General features: G+C 39.0%; 1 protein-coding gene across 10 annotated transcripts in view; it reads right to left on the reverse strand.

Moving 5' to 3' along the window:
* Window positions 1-20,469, reverse strand: part of EVI5 (ecotropic viral integration site 5) — an 82,115-nt gene that overhangs the window by 60,520 nt on the left and 1,126 nt on the right. For 9 of the 10 annotated variants that reach the window (XR_013957307.1, XM_080622403.1, XM_080622398.1 and 6 more), the window contains exons 2-5: window positions 9,429-9,658; window positions 5,102-5,291; window positions 1,821-2,045; window positions 708-782 (exon numbers count right to left, since the gene is read on the reverse strand). Coding sequence is in view for 9 of the 10 variants with exons in the window: in XM_080622398.1 (XP_080478524.1) it covers window positions 708-782; window positions 1,821-2,045; window positions 5,102-5,291; window positions 9,429-9,658 (720 nt within the window). In the remaining variant the exon portion in view is untranslated. Of the gene's footprint in view, window positions 1-707; window positions 783-1,820; window positions 2,046-4,118; window positions 4,248-5,101; window positions 5,292-9,428; window positions 9,659-20,469 lie in introns of those variants that run through there. The other variant, XM_080622402.1, reaches the window with a different exon arrangement.

The raw sequence follows: 20,469 nt of genomic DNA on the forward strand, positions 1-20,469 counted from the left end.
TCAGAGTAAGTAAGGATATAGCAGAGTAAGCCTGGGAAGACTTAGGGTGTTTTGTGTATGGTTATTTTTGGGTTTGGGTAGTTTGTTTTTTCTGTTTGAGTTTGTTGCTTGGTTTTGGGGGAGTGGAGGTGGTGGTGGCTGGTTTGTTTAGGGTTTTTTTGTTGTTGTTTGGGGAGGGAAATGATGGGGTTTGGGTTTGATTGTATGTTTTTTTAAAGGATTTATAACCAATTACTGTAAGGAAGTTTTGTATACACTAAATCTGCTAAGTGATTTTTAAACTGAAACGGAGGTTGGCACATTTCTTATCCCCTATTTTGTTATAAACCAAAAGGCAATAATACAAAGGCAGCTTTAAGATGAGCAAATCAACTCTGAAGTTCCATTAGAACTCCGAGGAGATTCAGTGTAATAGAACTGAGAAGTTCGTTAATAGTTGAAACAGCACTCACCAAAATAGCTCTGAAGTCTGCAATCCTACCTTAGCTCTGAGAAATAAATATATTCTCAAAGACAGTATCTTGGCAAATAGAACCACAGAGAATAAATCTCATGGGATTTGCAGAGTGAATAGCAGTCCTTGACAATTATATTGTAACAAAATGATGAAGGAAGGCTGTTCTAGAAATTCCCAGCAAGCCATCACGTTTAATTACGCATTCTAGCAGGGATTTCAAAGGTTCACATATTTTTAATATCATGTTTACCTGCATAAGCAGTAATCCAACTATAAAGGCGCTTCCTTGACAGTATCCAACCTCACGATCCACCAAAGAATAAGCCTGGGAAAGAAAGTTTAAAAACTCTCAACAATTTGAACCTCATTAAAAATAAAAGGTAATTGTAGTTCATGCTATTATTTTGCTAATAACTTACTTTCCCTCTCTCAAATCCAGAGAGGAGAGACATCCTATGCAGAATATTTCAGTTAGATATTCTAATCACTACTTGCCTGTACAAAGAGGTATGAACTCTGCTCTCTGACAGCTACAATGCTAAAGCTAAGGTATACCTAAAAAAAATAATACATGCTTTTCTCAACCACAGGAATTTGCCAGAAGATAACAGACATGGCTGGCATACAAACTGCACAAGGTTACTACTTGAAGGAGGAGACAGACCAAAGAAACAACAGGTTTTATCAGAAAATGTGCTGCAGTTTTATTTACATGCAGAGGAAATGCAGGGATCTCCACAAATGTTGCATCTTCATTTAAGAGTTATGGAAGTTACTCTGATTTGGAAACCTGCTAACTTTTCTGTTGAAATGATGTTGTATGGTAAAGTCTCTCAAAATTTAAGCTTTAGTACAATGAAGACAAAACAATGCAAACAATTTCATGGTGGCATTCTCATTTTGTGCTGAGGCACTGTAACAACTGCACATCAGCTTGTACCTGCCATTTGCTGCTACCACTTGCAGTTCAGAAACACTTGAAAACTGAATGATAGTTCTGATTTACAATGCTCTTCTCTTGACCAACACTATTTACTTAACAGTACACTTTATTCCATTATACTATCAGCAGTTAGAATGTGACTTGGTTTTAATGGAAGCTTAGTAAGTTTAAGTCTCTTACAACGTAAAGCCATTAACTATAGAAGTAACATACTTGAAAGATAGCTTTCAATAGCTGGAATTGTAATTAGTGGAATGCTATTTGTTAAAAGCATTCTCAGTGTCAAATAGAGTAAGTTTAAAAAAAAAATCTTAAGCACATGAAACTGATGCAAGTTCAGGATACACAAAGCAAACTCTTCCCCAACCTTTTGTGCACATTCTTGCTAATGTATTTTGAAGGGCTGAAATACTGACTTACCTTCATGACATTGAACAAGACCTCCTGCCCAAGGCTGTCTTTTTCCTTAAAAAAATCATGTTCAGGGTATGTTCTAGCAATGTCCCTTCTTATTAGTTTCTCGCAAGGAGACGTCATTTTCAAGAGCTCTGAATACTGATCCTTAATTGGCATGCTTTGAGCACTGCATAAGAGTTGCCAAACAATTGCTCTGAAATGATGAGGTATCCCTTTTCGAACAAGCTCCTAAAGCACAAAAAAGTACACAAATCTATTTATATTTCCTGAAAATATAAACATAAGCTTTAAGAACAAAATGCTTCAACAAATTAAAGTTCCTCACAACTTCAGAAAATGTTAACATCATGTCACAAACCAATCATGCGTTTTATAGTATGTAGTATAGTATGTATGTATGTATAGTTTAGCATGATACATTGTTAGCTAACAAAAGTAAGGAGACTCTGCATCATTTCAAGTGGCTAAATTAGCTAATGAAAGTAAACCCATAGTAGGCTACGTGAAAAACTGAATATTCAAGTAAATTTAAGTAGGAACTCCCATTAGTCATAATTTACTGCAGTTAATTTGATATTTCACAAAAGATGACTGAAGATAATACTCTTAATTATATTTGTAGTGATTGAGAAATAAGAAATCTGTGATTAAAAATTATTTCCAAGACAGGTAAATGATAAGAACTGGAACTACCTGTAGCACAGCCAACTGCAACAAAAGAACTGCACAGTACTACTGTCAGAAATCATTTGGCAAACTCGACAAGTTATGTCTAATTTCTCTGGTGTGCCAGTATTTTCAAGTTCTCCTTTAAGAAAGTATTTAAATGCAGTTTCAGACACTAGACCAAGAAAACATTAAGTTTACATGTACTGAAGTAACCCAACTTCCTTCATCTTCCCTGGAAAAGAAAAAATCAGCTAGGTATTACACAACTCAGACCTCCCCAGTTTAAGAGATCTAAGAACCTGATACTTGTCTTTTCAGAAACCACAAGCACAAAGTAGCCTTGTTGCTTGATCTGAAAATGAGAAAAAAGCATGATTCAGAAAGTTCACAGACTGTCTTCAGGGTATGTTCTGCATCAAGGATCAGTCTGACCTTGAAGAGGGTCTCTTCCAGACAAGACGGTTCCTTTAATAATTCTTTGTATCTTAAGAACATATCTGTTCCCTCTCCTAGAGGGAACTTTCACTAGTATTTAGTCTGAACAAAATCTCCTATCCGCAAAGCTTCCTCTTCTTCCTGTTTGTTCCAAGTATTTCTCCTACTTTGCCAAACATCAGGAATAATTAATGCAACAGTGTTAACTTTTAAAGAGATTCTTGCTTTCAAGTTATGTTTTTTGTTAAGCTTGAACTCTACTGCAGGAGTTCTGCATCACTGACCTCAATTTTCTAATACCCCCACAATCTCCAGCCTTCTTCAGACCATCCCAGCAAATTCCACTCCAACTATTTGTCTCATCAACGACACAACTATGAGGTCCTGTGTAATTTCCTAATGGATTTCTAACTCCAAGACAACCACCCTCACGCATTAGTTTTCCACATCTGTCTCTAGTTTGCATTTGTCAACAATGCACTATCAATGCACCAACCATATGGATCAGTCATCTAATACCTCACAGGCTACTAATAATGAAGCATTGGCAAGTGGTTTCTTAAGTTACTATGCAGCTACTTGACAGAGTAACAGGGTCTATCCCTTCAACATTCCTAAAGGAACAGCAGGAAAACACACCTGCTAAGCAGCACTAAAGCAGTGCTATTCTACATGCTATTATGCATACTGAAAAGCAGGACTTAAGTCATCCTTCAGAATCCCTCCATAAATAGGAAGCAAGTTCTGAAGTGGATCAAGAGACATCAGGATGGAACACATCACCTGTGCAAGAAGTTATATACACCTATGCCTAAAGCTTAAAAAACTTAACAGGTATCTCGTAACTTAAGACCTGCTTTCACAGCCAAGACAAAAAGATACCTACGCTGCTAAAGTCATACCTACTGGCACAGCCAGGAAATAGATATGCATGTTCTGGTATTCCATTGTAAATGGAGAATGACACTGTTCAGGCTGACTTCTGACAAACAAAACAAAACCAAACAAGATATTTAGGATTATTTAACCAGCAAAGGAAAAGTCACTAGCAATATACTTAAATATTTACTAGAAGTTAGTCAAATACTCCTCAAATATACTTGGTCAGCTGTAAAACCAAGTGGTAATTGTGAAACTTTAAAAAGTTCTAATGCAGGCAGCTCAAATGAATTCTTTCCAACCAGATATACTTATTACCATCTCATTTCTTTCTCTTGCCAGGGTCACGTGGCCTTCTTCTCCTGGCATTTTGGGAACACCTTTCCAGAAACTGTTCTCCCCATGCAAGCTAGAAGTCTTGAATTAATTTTCTTTCCTTGTTTCCTCTCTCAAGTCATGTTCTCTCTTCACAACTGCTTCACATAAAAGATACTTTACTTTAGCCCATTGTTCTGCCTTCCCACAACCTATTCATACGCACACGTTTCAATCTGCTCAAAGGACCTTGAAATTTGTATTCTGCACATAGTACTACAGACTAGAGCCAATAAAGAACCAAAGCAGAACAGACTTGCCTACAAACAACAATCCCACGCTGCTGTACTTGCAGCCTCTGTAACATGGGTATGTTCAAATGCCCTAGTTGCTTTTTATTTTGAATTTAAAGTGTAACTGAACTCCATGTCTGTACATGCCCACAACTAACCCAGACTGGACACACACTGGTCAAAGTTTGTTCATTCCACTCAGAATTTAGAAACTATGTGTTCTTCTGCTTGAGGTCATCCCTGGGGTCAACGCACTTGGCAAGCACAAAAACGAACTCAGAGCCTCATACAGTAGGATTGTCAGCTCTTCTAATGAGAATGCTTGAAAAAGACAGCTGCTCAGTGGGATAATAATCATAGCATCCAGATGCCCTCAAGAGGGTTTTCAGTAATTCCATTTTGGAAACTTAAAGCAAATCTTCCCTATATTCATGGGAATCTCTCATTAGAGGTAGACTGAAAGCTTTACTATTCAAGATACAGTAAATAGCAGATTTTAATAAAAGCCATTACCAAGGTCCAGTAACAATTACACAGGAAGCACTAAGGCTTAGGGATGAAACAGATTCAACTGGCAGCTCCTATTACATATTTATTTAAAAAGTAAGACCAACAGGAAGATAAAATAGTATCATCTGTATCACTTTACAAAATAACCTAAGAAAAAGAAAACCAAAATTGTCCAACTACTACCTTAACTTGCTTTTCTTTCTTTTTCCGTACATCTTCCCATTCATTCACAATCCTCCCCCAGAGGATCCATGAGTCTTCTTCAAGATGGCTGAGATTGCTAGAAGCTGATGAACTAGATACAAGAGAAGATCCACTATTTCTTCTTGACCCATTTACTGATCGCAAAGATTTGCTATCTGTTTCCAAGAGTCTGCAAAGAAAGCACAAAAAAAACGGCCACCCAAATAAATTAAAGTTCTTCTAACCACAGGACCACACTATTAATTGCTTAGAAGTTAAGCCTCCCAGACTCGTTACAAAGAATGCTCCCAAAGTTTCCATGGAACAGTTTTTCTGACCTTCATTTATACTGAATTTGAAATGAACTGGTCAGTGTTACTGTTTCTTCTCAAGATCTCAAGTAATTCTGCAGACAGAACAGCAGCTCATGTTGCAGCACTTAAGAATGTCATATCTTGCATCAACAGCACTAAGAGGAGTGAGATTTTAATACAAGTGTTATGTAGTCTCAGGTAACTAGATCTTAATACATGAAGATACCGAACTAGAGAAAGCACAGAAGCATTCTAAGTCCAGCTCTTTCTTACACATTCATCAATCAGCTATTAAAAGCCCAACAAAGAAGTGCAAGTTTTGTTTTGAGGCACAAGTACCAGCAAGAGGGCTGATTTTGCCAGCAACAAAACCCCTACAACAGCTATTGTGCATCAGACTGACAAACAGAACATAAAAAATATCCTCAATGATAGTTTCAAATTATATAATGGTTTGTGTTGGAAGGGACCTTAAAGATCATCTGGATCCAAACCCTCTGCCATGGGCCGAGACAAAAAAATCCAGTATTTATTGGGAAAAAGTGAACAGAAGTCTTTCTAAGAAAAACTAAAATGCCAAAGCACTGCAAAAAAGAGAGTAAAGAAGAGAAGAAAATTAGCTTCCTGAAAGTCTACCTGATAAACATTTTAATTGACAATGCAAACACAGACAGAATAACTAAAACCTGAAGTAATTTTAAAACACCTGACATTTGCTGACACTGTTCATAACTCAACATGGTGTTTTACAAACAAAATCTCAGAGCTGAAGAATGAGGATCAGGCAACAGAAGTGGGTAGTACAGTGAATAATATAGTATAGTATAATAAAGTGCAGAGCTCAGACATAGGAACTTTTAGGATTCTCAGGCAGCAAGGTGTACATAAAGACATGCCAGGAAACAGACAAGCTCCTGAAGAGACTTCCCTGTTAACTGCTTGCCAAAGCCATCAATTTTGCCAGGAGCCAGGGATTCTGGGCAAAAAGGTATGGTTTTTGTCCTCAACTAATAGCGAGCCCCATAAGCAGGGGGAAAGTTTTCAGACCACATGTTTGGTAAGAGCAAGTGTTCAGACTGACTTGAGAAAGTGGTTGGCTATATTGAGCATTTAATTTGTGGTTTAACTTCCAAGAATTCCCATGTCTGTAAATCAGAGTGATCTGGTTGAGTAATTTCTCAATGTACCTGCAAAAAAGCTAACCTTCCCATCCTTCCCCCCCAGCATTTCAGCAAGGTCAGGTTAGGCTTTAGGTGCTTGATAAATTATAACCCAAGTTAGATTTTACCTGAGATTGTACACAAATCTCAGCACACATACCAATTTTTAAGTGCTCTGCTATGATTTAAGCCAGCTTTCCCTGTTCCAAGCTTTCACCTACTGGTGTTCATGGAAGTTACAGAAAAAATGCCATTTAATTCAAGAAGACAGAAGTACAGTCTCTGCTCTATAAGAAGTAATATTTTGTTTGGAAAAGGGTTAAATAGTAATGCCTTTGGGAAAAAAAAACAACTATTTTTTTCATGACCAATTTTCACTTAGTCCATATTAATGGAATGCAGAAAGTCTTGTTTTCAGAAAAAATCCATCTTTAATGTTTAGAAACCTGGCCTGTCCTGATCCGCATTGAAAGTTTACAGTTTGAACTCCTCCTCTCAAGCCAAGACAGTGCCTAAAGATAAATTCAAAGTAGTCACAGAGGAAAAGCCAGCACAGAATAATCATTACACTTACAAAACCAAGTTTCATTTTTCACAGCTTTTTACAGAAGTTACACTAAGATTCTGTAATTTGACCTTACCTGGATAAACTCATTATCCTTAGATTTCAAAACGGGAAGTTCTTTTTACAGTAAGAAGCAAGTTCTGTGGCTTTTAGTCAATGTTTTCTTTCACTTAAAACTTTATAAATGATTTACTAATGCCAAACAGCTCTGCCAGGACTCTGGACCCAGCTATGACATTATTCTGAAGAGACTTTGAGCACAATTGGATTACAGTACGCCTTGTAAGACGTAGCTTGACAAAATTTGAGTTCTTTCCATTTCTAGCTGTTTAACTAATTCATGCTCTCCTTATTGACACAGAAGCCTGCAGTGAGAAAGAAACCTTTAAAAATATCCATCACCAGCAATTCTTCCAGCAGGCAGAAAGAATAGTTCCCTGTGTTCAGAGCACAATTCCTTGTCAACAAAGTGCCACTGTGCTAAAATGCAGACTCAAACTGTTCTGAAAATACAGTGCATAGAGCATAAGAGCATCAAATTTCTGTATTAAAGTGTACAATCTCATGAGAGAAGGTACACTTGATAGGATAGCCTCTAATTAGAATTCGCACAAGACTAATGTGAGCTTGAACAACAGGTCTGGCTAAAATTAAATAAAATCAGACAAGATTTGCTAGCTTACTTACTAAATGAAGAAAGCTGACTTGAAAAAGAAAGCCTAGCAAGCCCAAGCTCACATTCTTCTTTAAACAAGCAAGCTAGTCTAACTGCAGGGCTTAATGAGATGGCTCTGGAAGTAAAGACATTACACTCCAACACAGATAAGCAGTCCAAAGAACAGGCATTACTACTTTTCAAGTAAAAGTTAGTCACTTAGTTGTGAACAGAGTGGAATGCCTCAGCTCAAATGCAAATTAGCTTTCTTAAAAGCACTCTAACTTATCTTCTTCTGATAAATTTTCATTTGTACACTGAAAATTACATACAGTTCATCTTCAAAGGAGAGACAATCTCAAACCACAAGGAGAAGAGGATGAGGTGTTTCTAGAAGCTGCCTTCCATTCTCAGTCAAAAACTAGACAGATACAACAAATTCCTTCTAAGTTGTATTGCTATTAGACTGCAGAACATGAACATGAGAGAAAACATGCCAGGTGACAGAATGGCATTAGCTCCTCCTCCTCCCAGTTACTCTTTTCCTCTACTGAATGTTACTGCTTTCGTAACTGAATCAGCAGAGTTAAAAATGAAAAACAACCACAGAGTTCCTCAACTGCCTCAGTGCGAAGTCCAGCACACCAGCAGAACTGGTACACAAGTTGGTTTGAGCTAAACTACCAAACTCCACACTTCACTACAGCACGAGGGACAAATACTGCCAGGTTTAAAACCTATCTGGAGCTCAACTTCTCCTGTGCAGTCAACCTCTCATGAACCACTGAAACACGCGTGTCAAACAACCGAATTTTGCAAGAGGCCAAATGACTTTAAAGTCTTGCCTCAAAAGTGCAAACAAGTGTGGGTTCTGGGAATACAGCATTAAGAAATCATATAGTCTGATTTTATTTCTTAGTGAGACAGACAATTTGCAATCATTGTGCACATCAAGATCAACTGATCCAACTGAAAGTTGCATCTTGAGCTGCAGAAGGTGCAGATAAATACTCCCTTATGGAAAGGCTGCCAAGAAAATGGTTTTTTACTATGCTAAATAAAATAAACCAGGATCAACAGATAGAACTGATCAGGAATTTGCTTGTCATGAAATTAAGACATCATGCATCTACCACCCTCAGTGTAAGAGCAGGAAGATGGCTGGACACTGCTCTGTGTCTAAACATAGCAGGTCATACAGTGGAAAGCAAGAACTGGGTAAAAATGGAAAAAAAAGAGAAAACGTAATTCAGAAATCTAAGATATCAAAAAGCTCACAGAAATAATATTTTTGATCTAAGAAGGCAAGGAGGTCATATTAAAATCTCATCCCTGAGACGCTCCATTTTAAATTGGATACTAAAAATCGTACGGCTCCAGTGCAATTTCTTCAGATTAGAGGCAGCTATAAACATCCCTGTAAAACCAGGAGAGAAAAACACCTTTCCGAGTTCCACAAAGAGAACTACTGCACAAGAACACAAGTTCTTAAACATCACAGCCTTGACATTGCAATGTTGTGCCATGAAGCTTTATCTACTAGCCCCCTTTTAACAGTCTCTCTGCTGAAACTGCAATAAGCCAATTTTAGTCCCATTACCGTTCTTGGAAGATTAAAAAGGTTTTCATTTACCTGTTCTGTTCCTCAAGTTTAGCCAGTAATTCTAAGTCGTCTGGACTCAGCTGTGTTGGTGAGGATGGCGATAGCACAGGTGTAGACAGAGTGGTAGAGGAGGATGTAGTGTGTAATGAGGCAGATGGACTTGCCACCTGACTGGCCATTTGACTGACAGTGTGCGAGACAGTGTTCTTCACCCATGAGAGAGTAGAGCTCAGCTTTCCTGCTACCTTGTCTGTCGCCACCTGCCATGAAAAAAGAAGAGGATGCAATAGTTGTCTTTAATACCTTTATTTTCAGTAAACCTGCTGCCCTGACCAAAGGAAAAGAAAATATACAGTATGGATGAAGTGACATTGAGACTGTGTAGTTCTCCAGAACTGTCAGGCTGTTAGAAGCAACACAAGCATCAAGAGCAATACAATATCATAGACGTAACATGCAAGTATGCTGCTAATCCACCAAAGAAAGTATACTCAGAGAGCTCATTTCTGCAGTACAGAAATACCACAGGATCCAGGATCAGCTCAGACTTCTTCCCATTACAAAAATAAATAGAAACAAAAGCTTGTTTTAAAACATCTTGATAAACTAATAATGACACAGAAACCATTGAAAAACAGGTATAGAAATAGTCAACTACTTCCTTGATGGGCACCGGTGCACTTCACAAACACTTCAGGCCACCCACTGCTCACCTTCAGTTGATCCCTACAGTGGCAGGACAGATAAGCGGGGGTATCGCATTTCTAATCTACACCAAAGCACAGGATCCTCTAGCCAGCATGCAGGAAAGTCACCCAAGAATCTACATCCATGAATCTACAACAGTTACCTAATGTCTTACATTAAGGTCTTGCACTGCCAGCTCCCTTCTTTTCCTCACTTTACCTCCAGGTCACCCTTACACCGTGTCTTTGTCCCCTGATCCCACTGCTAGCACATGGCCAAAACCTGCGGTTTGAGAGGATTCAGGAAGAAGAGTGAGAGGTGTTACCAGAGCATAAGGAAGCTCCAAGCAGGCAGCCAAGGAAACCTCAGGTCCAGGAATGAGGAGGTCAATGGGGACTGATCGTAATCTGCTGCCACTTCTTGACCAGTGTCACAGGGTAGTGCAGCCCTAACAGATTGACTGATCACTAGAGAAGAAAGAGCAGCAGCCCCCGGAGGTATTTTCTAATCAACTCCTCACTAGAGCTTCCTTCCTCAACTGAAAATATAAGAGGCTTTGATCTACAGTGATTCAGAGCTCAATTATTCCGTGGCCCAACTTAGAGAAACTCCAGATGCACCTTAAAGGAAAAGCCAGCTGCCTAGCAAAACATTAAACTTTTCATAACCAACTCTGAAGAGCTGAAGTGGTGCTGCTGGCAACTATTAATTCTGACCTTTGCTGACTTCCTCAAAACATTGAATTGCTCAATGGTTGTCACAAACAGCTCTGCAGTACAGTCAATACAGTAATTGCTAAGATACTAAAGACACTGAGCTACGGGAAAAAACCCCTTCCCAAGATCCCGTAGTACAATCTAAGTAAAGCAGAATTTCAACTGAATAAAAGTAACTCCACCTCAACACACTGTGCATGTACCTGAAGCACAGTATATAGCCTGAGTGACTGGCTGTTAAAGAAGCAGCTTCTTGACACAATGCTACCATTGACATTTTTGTGAATCAAATCCTGCAGTATTTTATTTTCATGTCATATTGAAAGGAAGACACATTGAACACCTGAAGTATTCAGAGTGCTCCTCCTAACAAAAGGAACACTACAGACCAACAGAGATCATCGATCTCCGCATTTCTTCTCCACCAGCAACGTAACACTTAAGAGCTCTCCTAGAGGACTGTGAAGAGGTTTCCAGTTTCCACATGCTTAACATTGATCCTGGAAGCAGTAATAAGATTTTGCCAGAAATCTTCAGCTGCAGGGATACACACCACAGGTAAGGTCCCAGGTGGTTCTTCCATCACTGTTAGACAGGAAGCTTGTGTATATCAATGTTTAACAAAAAGAGACCCCAAACCAACACAACCTTTTAAAGATACTCTTAAAAATCCCTTCCAATACTATCATTTGTCACCACCTTTTAAACAAGATCAGAGCAAAAATTGCTACAGGCTTCAAAACCTTAAGCTTAATACATGCATTAATATTTCACTCAGTCAATATCCTTTACAATCTATTGCTATGAAAGGATAAATTATTGCTGTTTCCCTTGGAATTACGATAAAGGTAACTCATACATCTCACTTAAAACTGATTATTTCCTTAAATGCTTTAAACTGCCTAAAATATGATAACTGATGCAACTATTCCAAAAATAAATGCTGGCAGAAACAGGCCCAATCTTAACAACACAGCAGAAATGACTGCCACATGAGCAGGTTTTAGGACTCACCCATTCTAAGAATCTTACATAGAAATATTTGAAAAGCAGTGATTTTGAGTAATACCCTGTGTGACAGAAACAGGAAGAGAAAGTATACAACAGGTTTTACCTCTTTACAAAGTAAAGTAACTAGGGAGACTGAAGCTGAAAAAGCAAAGTCAAGGTGAGTCTGGCTTATTCATTATGAGGCTCATACTCCATGTTACAATACCTGAAGCAGGGGTTGGGGTGAGGGACAGAAATCCAGAATCTTGCCAACATTCATTCATCACTATGCATTAAAACACACTAAAGTGAACATTTGTAGAAGCCAATTATGTTAAGAACACTACGAAAAAGCATGGTCAAAACAACCTCATGCAAGACATCAGTTAAATCAGAACAATGCACCTAACAGCACTACTGTTTCTAAAAGCAGCTCCAAGTTTCATTACAATATATTCAGAGAACTAGTAAAGCCTTCTGAAAAAAAGAAAAAACAGAACTATCAAGTTGTTGAAATTAGTCCTTCTGCCTTTAATTATGCCAATGAGAATCATGGCAGCATGAACAACAGCAGATCCTGTCACTGGATATCACTAGCTCCAGGAAACAGGAAAATCTGTATGAGCCTTTAGTTTAATGCCTCCCTGCTTCAGGGATGTGATTTTGCTTAACATAGCATTCTGCAAAAACTCCAGAAAGCCACTATCATCAAACCTTTAATCTTTTCTTTGTATTTTTTGACTGAGTGTCCTCAAGGCCTTCCTAAGCAAATGCTTCTTTTAAAAACTGGTTATTTTTTAACCAGTGATATTTCTTCAAGCCTGCAGCAGTGTCTCCCTTTTGGCATCCCTTCCTTGATAGCAACAATGCTCTGCACTTGGTCATGAAGTGTCCTTCCCTTTGCTACTCTACATTAATGGGGAAATCATAGTCGTGTGCTCAGCTGACTGTAGCAGTAACAAGGACAGCCAGATGACAGATACTCCACAGTGGCTGTCCCAAAACCTTAGCTAGGTCACAGCCATAAATCCAACTACACGAGATAGGACTTTTGCTTTTGCCATCATCCTCTCACAAAGCATATGAACCTCTGCTACTTCCACTCTGCTCTGCCTTCTCTCACCCTGAAGCACTTGCACTTACGCAGTTGCTCTATGTGGAGCCTTCCTGTGCTGCACCATGGCAGTAGCTCAAGCCGAGACTCTGCTCCCCAAGTCCCAACACCTACCAAATCTAAGCAAGCTCTCCATCCCTGCAGCTAACCAGCTCAGGCTGGAAACCCTCAGTTAATGGTGTCTTTTGCTCAGCTCACTTGAGCCAGTTTTTCTACTGTGCAAAGAGAACTGGTCTCCTGACTATTCACAGCATTTTTCAGATGCTGAAATTCAAGTTACATTTGAAGAGTATTAAAGGTAACCTACGCTGCCTGGGAAGCATGCCAAATCATCGAGAGCACCATCAGGACAATCAAGCCATTATTCATTATTACTAATGTGCGATCAAAACCAGAGTTGACTCATTTTTAAAAATTGCTTCTTCCACAGAGAGGTCTTACTCTAGAACCCGCTGATCAATCAGACTTCCAACACAAATGCTGCTCCCAGCTCACTACCATGGACACCACCAAAAATGTCCAGGTCTGGAGAGAAGCAGGCAGGGATACACTGCCTTCATTCTGTGCAGCAGGACACAGGCTGCTGAGGAAGCACCATGCAGATCCAAACCAGGTATGTTCATTCTGGCTCCAAGCCACACCAACTGCACTGCTCCTGGTTTGCCAGCAGAGTTCAGTCACATCTGCCTAATACCATGTAGATACCCCCTAAATAAGTGTGTGAATGTTGTGTTTGAAAATACTGATCTTTAAGATGATGAGGGGGGTAAACCTTAATTGCGAAAGACTTTCTATTCTGGGGCAGCTTCCAGTCAGCAAGACAGCAGAACCATCAGCACTTCTTACCCATCTGGTCAGTCACCAGGCAAGGCACAGACCTGCCTGCTGCATACTTTAAGCTACTGCAAAGAAAATTAATGTTCATATTGACATTACACAAACATACATACAATGTGCAGTTTATAATATTTATTTAAAATACATAAAATTCAGTATCTCAACATGAGTTTAATATCTTTAATTAGCTCCTGATCACAGCACTTTATCACCTAGAGGATGTACAATACTGTGTTTCTTCAGTTACTCAGAGGAGTACTGCAGTGGAGCAGCTCTGGAAATATTTTAAGTAAAGCAAGCTGAAGGTAGACTGCAGCATCCCATATTATAGACAATGATATAAATCCCTTTCTCTGAAAATCCCAAGACAGCACTTTACAGTAAGCCCAAAAAAGTTACCAATACATATTTTTGCACTTGCCAGACAGAAAATATTTGCTTTTCCATAAAAGCCTATTTAGATTTTTTTTTAAAAAAGGTATTTCACTGAAAACACTGAATTAGCTTAATACTCATATTCTTCATTTTCCTAAGGAAAACCTTTATTCAAGTTACAGGTATCCTGATTACCCAAAATACTGTCTCATTTCATGACAAAGTAAAATAACTGCAAGCCTTACACAAACACTACTGTATATATGCTCTCTAATCTTTCTTCTCGTCCTTAAAAGAGAAAGAAATGGGAACTTCCAGAATATAGGAAGCAATCATCATACTATTCTACATATAAAAAGAAGCCTCACATCATTTGGGCTGAAACTGTGTATGTGGTTTTCAAGCCTGTTATATGGCATTCCTTGGACCTGGTCTCCTGCTTGCTTCAAAAACAGTTAATGGCATTCTAATACCTGAAGAATAAATTAAACTGACTCAGTTAGTGACATATGCAGGAGAGGCAGCTGGTGAATCAGCCCATTATCATACTTCCTGACAAGCTTGAAATCCTAATTTAGGGCTCAAATATGGTTCCACTATAAGCTTCTTTTATATCTTTCACGCTACAAATTCATGTCATTGATTTCTGCTCCAGTCTGGGGAAAAAGTCACGATTTACTCTCAAATTCCTGATTTTTCCTGTAATATCACCTGACAATGGTCAGGAATATCATGGCTAGCGCTCACCAGCTTCTATTTCACTGGACATTCACAAGCTCTCTAAAACTTTCTGATACAAAGAACAAAGCAGGCTAACATTGTATATTGTGTAAAGCTACCAGAAAGCTTTACATCCTTTAAATCATCTTCAGACTCCAACATGTTAGGGTTTTGATGGTTCCAAAACATCTCAAAAAAGAAACTTGAAGGTTTAAGTTCACATATGCAACATAATAATCTAACACAAAAGGCATTTTAAGGAGATACTTCATTGAAGTGTTGTACTGATCCACTAAAGGTTGAAACCATTCCTCAAAGTCATATGAGTAACATTCCAATCACTGACCAAGTTGCACGAAAACATATTTATTTCCAAGAAAAACTCCAGGTTTTGAGTTACCTCTGAAGCCCAGTGTGGTCTGCAATCTGTCAAGCACTGTCCCAGTATGCTATCTGGGAAGACAAACCACGGTGCTTTTGCAGACACTACCTCCTGTCCATCTAAAGATGGCTTCTTTTATCAAACAAGTTTCAAATCTGACACAGGAACATAACAACCTTCAGGAAAACAGAAAGATCTCCTTTCAGTGAGAAAAGAATTAGATACAGTGCCTTTGTACAAAAGATGGCTGAGAGCTCCTCAGAGCTGCAAGAGAAAATGCTGACAGACTACAGCAAAAACCTTAACAGCCTTTGTTCCTTTGTTCTCCTAGACCTCGGTTTGGAAAATATATTTGTATTTGAGGTTCAGCATACCAAGTTACATGCATTATACTTGAAGGACCACCCCCTGAGCTAACAAAACACAGGGAAGAACCAGATTAACCAGCTAAAATAAAGAACAACTGCAAAATCTGTTTGTTTTTGAGCTAGACTGGAAGAATTCTTTCTCTTTTCAATAAAACGCAATCCAATCATTTCACTGTAATTCAAGCAAGAATCATCAGGCACTTACAAAAACGTAACACATGCTGAAGGACACATGTTTATCATTAAAGCTCCTTTCTACAGATTTTGCTTGCTTTCTTGTTCCCCAAAGCCTAGCTTCCTTAATGCTGCTTTCAGCCAACTTCCTCCTGGAAAAGAGCCAGGACTAGCATCTAAACTACATTAGAGCAAAAGCAAACAAAAGTATACAAATGCAGTTAAATTTACAGAAAGCCTAAAGTCCATATTTTGGAAGTGAGAAACAGCTAAGTCATTTTTAAATACTCACTAAGCCCTAATTAAAATCAACGCCTTTAACACAACTCTTCATTAAAAAAAGTATACAACATTTGCAAGGAGTTAAATCAGTAAGTTGAAAAGGATCCAATACCAAATAACATGAAAATACCATCTCATGCATGGTTTTATGTACCAGCAGCCCAAGTATTTTCCAGGTGTCATTCTCCTTGTTTATAGGGATTAGAGAAATTTAAGCCACAATCTACAGGCTAGAGCCAAAATGCTCACCTCCCATTTACCAAGGTGTGCATATGTCGCCTTCCAAAGGGATGTATTAAACGAGACTTGATGAAGATGCCAAATAACACAAACACGGTCTTATGGAATATGGTGACACCTGATTTATTACTTAGTGGAATTTTAAACAAATCAGGCAACAGCGATTGGTGAGACCCCACCTTCAGTATCTTACTCTCCTTTAAATGATCAGCTAAAGGGTCAACTTTCTATTGGTTACACTCAAATTCAAAAGAGTAAACTAGTTTCTAAATGACTGGCTGATAACCAGCTTTACTTGCAGGCTATAAACTCATTGCAACCTGCAGCCACTGAGAGAGAGCAAGAAATAAAAGGTCCAAGTTTCAGAAGTGAGAAGTGCAACCAATTTAGTAATTTCCACATACAAAAGTTGTCTGAGCTATTAAATATAGCGGATTTAAACCCAAGTGCAGACATCAACAGTCAATTCTGTTGACACAATCCATGCCAACATCTGTGGTGTTGCAGTAATAATTTAGTCCACCAATTTCCTTGGTATATCCATGACTTGTCTCCACAAGCACTTACTTGAGGCAAGCTATTTTTGTGGCTAAAATGGTCTTCCTCTATGCTACTGGAGGTTGTAAGAGTGCTCCCACAGCCTTTTCTGAGCACAGCACTTAGAGGAAACTAATTTTCCTCAGTTATTGCATAAACAAAAGGGAGATGGGTCTTCAGAGAGATGACATACCTACTCATCATCAAATGAAATCAGTTATTTTCCGATTAGTTGACCACTGACTTTTACATTTTCATTTGGAAATAAGAATATTTACTTCTTTCAAAAAGGCTTACTAGTGGGAAATGCAAGGAAGGTTGGGCAGAGAAGAGATTCAGAGCAGCCCTGCACAGACAGACTTGGGGGTGTTGGTCAATGAAAAAATGAACATGAGCCGGCTTCAGTGTGTGCTCGCAGCCCAGAAAGCCAACCGTATCCTGGGCTGCATCAAGAGGAGCGTGACCAGCAGGTCGAAGGAGGTGATCCTGCCCCTCTAACTCTGCTCTCGTGAGACCTCACTTGGAGTATTGTGTGCAGTTCTGGTGTCCTCAACATAAAAAGGACATGGAACTGTTGGAACAAGTCCAGAGGAGGGCCATGAGGATGATCAGGGGACTGGAGCACCTCCCCTATGAAGACAGGCTGAGAAAGTTGGGGCTGTTCAGCCTGGAGAAGAGAAGGCTGCGTGGAGACCTCATAGCAGCCTTCCAGTATCTGAAGGGGGCCTACAAGGATGCTGGGGAGGGACTGTTCATCAGGGACTGTAGTGACAGGACAAGGGGTAATGGGTTCAAACTTAAACAGGGGAAGTTTAGATTGGATATAAGGAAGAAATTCTTTACTGAGAGGGTGGTGAGGTACTGGAATGGGTTGCCCAGGGAGGTTGTGAATGCTACACCTTGGCACGGTGTTCAAGGCCAGGTTGGAGGAAGCCTTGGGTGGCATGGTTTAGTGTGGGGTGCCCATGGCAGGGGGGTTTGAACTAGATGATCTTAAGGTCCTTTCCAACCCTAACTATTCTATGATTCTATGATTCTATTATTTTTAGTGCCAGTCTCACACTAAGAAGACCACGTAAAAATCCCAAACCTGTTCTATCATGGTCTGTCTTATTATGGAATTTTAACTTACCTTTGCCATTCTGTCTTTAGAACGTCTGATCAAATTCTTTTTCCAAAAGGATGAGAAATACCTACTAAAACTTCAGCCAAACCCACGAAGTTCCACCACTAATGCATTCAAAGAGAGGGAAAAAAATTATTTTGCTTAATGAATATTGGGGTTTATCCATGCTATTGCAGACAGCGTGTAAGCTGAAATGCCTTTTTACTATGCCTGAAAGTAATTCACCGTTAATATACATAATCAAGAAGAATACTTGAAAAATGAGAGCTTTAAAACTAACTTCCTCTGTACAATGTCACCCTAGAGACCAATGGGGATGGTTCATGTCCAGAAGCTTAGGGTTTGGCTAACTATTGGTTTTTAACACTCATTTTAAGCGACACTCAACAGCTTTACCCTTCAGTAAACTCTTCTAACATCCTGTTAGTTTGCAGTACACAGTCAACTGGTGGCAACAACAATCCTCTATTAAACAACTGGCCCCATCTGCCAGGCTGATGAAATCAAAGAAAAAAATGCATAGTTAATAGAGCCTAAGATGAGGATGAGTCAGAATTCTGTATCATCATAATGTAATTATACTTTTTTAATTTAAAAAAGGATCAAAAACATGCTATGGTGTCATTATACAGGTATTTAATGCTATGCTAAGAATCACTAAGGCTTAGTCATGACAACATGGTTTAGAAAAACTCAGAAGCTTGAGAAGTTCGATAGCTTGCCACATAGCAGAATGCATTATAACAACCTATTACCAAAACATTAATGGTTCATTTCTTTGTTAAAGGATTAGACTGGAAGTAAAACCAACATAGATCAGACAAGATGATGCAGCCTGAAATAACACAAAGACTGAAGCATGACCCCTGACAGCAGGACCAAAAGGAGATCCCATCCTTTGTTGCCTGAATCCTATAGCTGGCTCCACCCTCCCCAGGCTTTTTCAAAACACCACCTTGCTCCAGAGTTCACAGGAAGCCAAGCAACGTTAAAGCAAGTAAGAAAAAGCTATGATTCACTAAATCACTTCTGCTGGTACCTTTTGAGAATACAGTTTCTGCATACATGCATACAACACAAACACATCCCGACTGCGTGTTAAGATGAACACAGCAAGGCAAGAGCCTCTGCACTGTTACTAACCACCACCCATTTATTCCAGTCACCCTTGCTGGGGAAGGAAAGGAGGCACTGCAACTACAAACATCTAAGCAGACAAGGCTACAATGAAAGCACAATATTCCCTATTTACAGGAATAAAAAAACTTACCAAGAGGTGATGTTGTTATGAACATGAAAGACACAAGGCACACTAGCTACAAGCTTAAGTGATATATTCAAGAGCTTCAGAGAATATACCTAACAACTCCTAATTAGGTACTCTTACAACAGGTAATATTTGTCTTTTTTTAAAATTATAACTATTTTAATAAGGTCTGGGAACACAGTGAATTCAGAGTATATAATCAAAGCAGGTATAGGTTCTTTGAGGGGAAAAAAAACATCCACAGTCAAGACTTATTTTCTTTATTATTCTTCTTCTAACTACCAGAAACGGTTTTTCTTTTAAAGGATGTACTTGACATAAAATGGCACCCAACTATGAAATTTTAGTATGTCCATTCCTTAAGCATTACAAACTATTTTTTTTTTTTCAACAACTGAAGAAAACTAAGCAGGAAGAGTAAGAGAACGTCAACATAATATGCATACGCCCAACTTGGCTGGTTCCCCCTTCTGAATTGTGATATCAGAACCCTGATTTAGCAAAGTAAACAACTTTGTTTTCCGAATGCTTGACTGACAAAAGGACTTGTCTTCCAACTTTTATTACTTCTCCATTTATATCAATGCTACCCAAAGAACAACCTGACAATAACACAGTTCAGGCATTTCCTTTCATCCACCCCTTCTTGTGAATTTGAAAAAGCTTTTTTCTTATCTCTTCCTTTCCATAAACACCATTTTCAACCATTCTCATCTCCAGCCATCTCCTGCTTATTTGTTCAAAAGCAATCAAATAAGCCCATGGCAAACAAGTATATGGAGAACAGCAAGGAAAAAGTAAAATCAATTCAAGACACCCAGCTGTAGCTCAGGAAGAGCCTAAGCCTCAGCCCATGGGAGGTCAGGAGATACAGGGAGAAGTCGGGTTGTTCTGGTGAAGCTTTCTTCTCCCAACATCTGCTCCTCTCAGTGACAATCCCTACAGCTGCTCTGAGCCCAGTTCATTGAAGTCAGGCAATGCTGATTCATAACACCAACTGCTTTCCTCCTCATCATGTCCCTCTTTTTCACTGCCCATCTCTATTTCTTCTCCAAATCCTTACCTGGAAAAGAATTTAGATTTATGTATTTCAAAATAAGCCTTAAATTCTTATAGGTGTAAATAGGCAGATGTGCAATCATTATCAAAGCAGAAACTACACACTGAGAGAAGGGAAGAGAAACAAACAGGCACAATTTATGCAAAATGCTTTTCATTACTACCTACCAGAAAAAAACCCAAGATCCAGTAATTTT

This window comes from Psittacula echo (assembly GCF_963264785.1).
Source record: "Psittacula echo genome assembly, chromosome: 7".
Lineage (NCBI taxonomy): Eukaryota > Metazoa > Chordata > Aves > Psittaciformes > Psittacidae > Psittacula > Psittacula echo.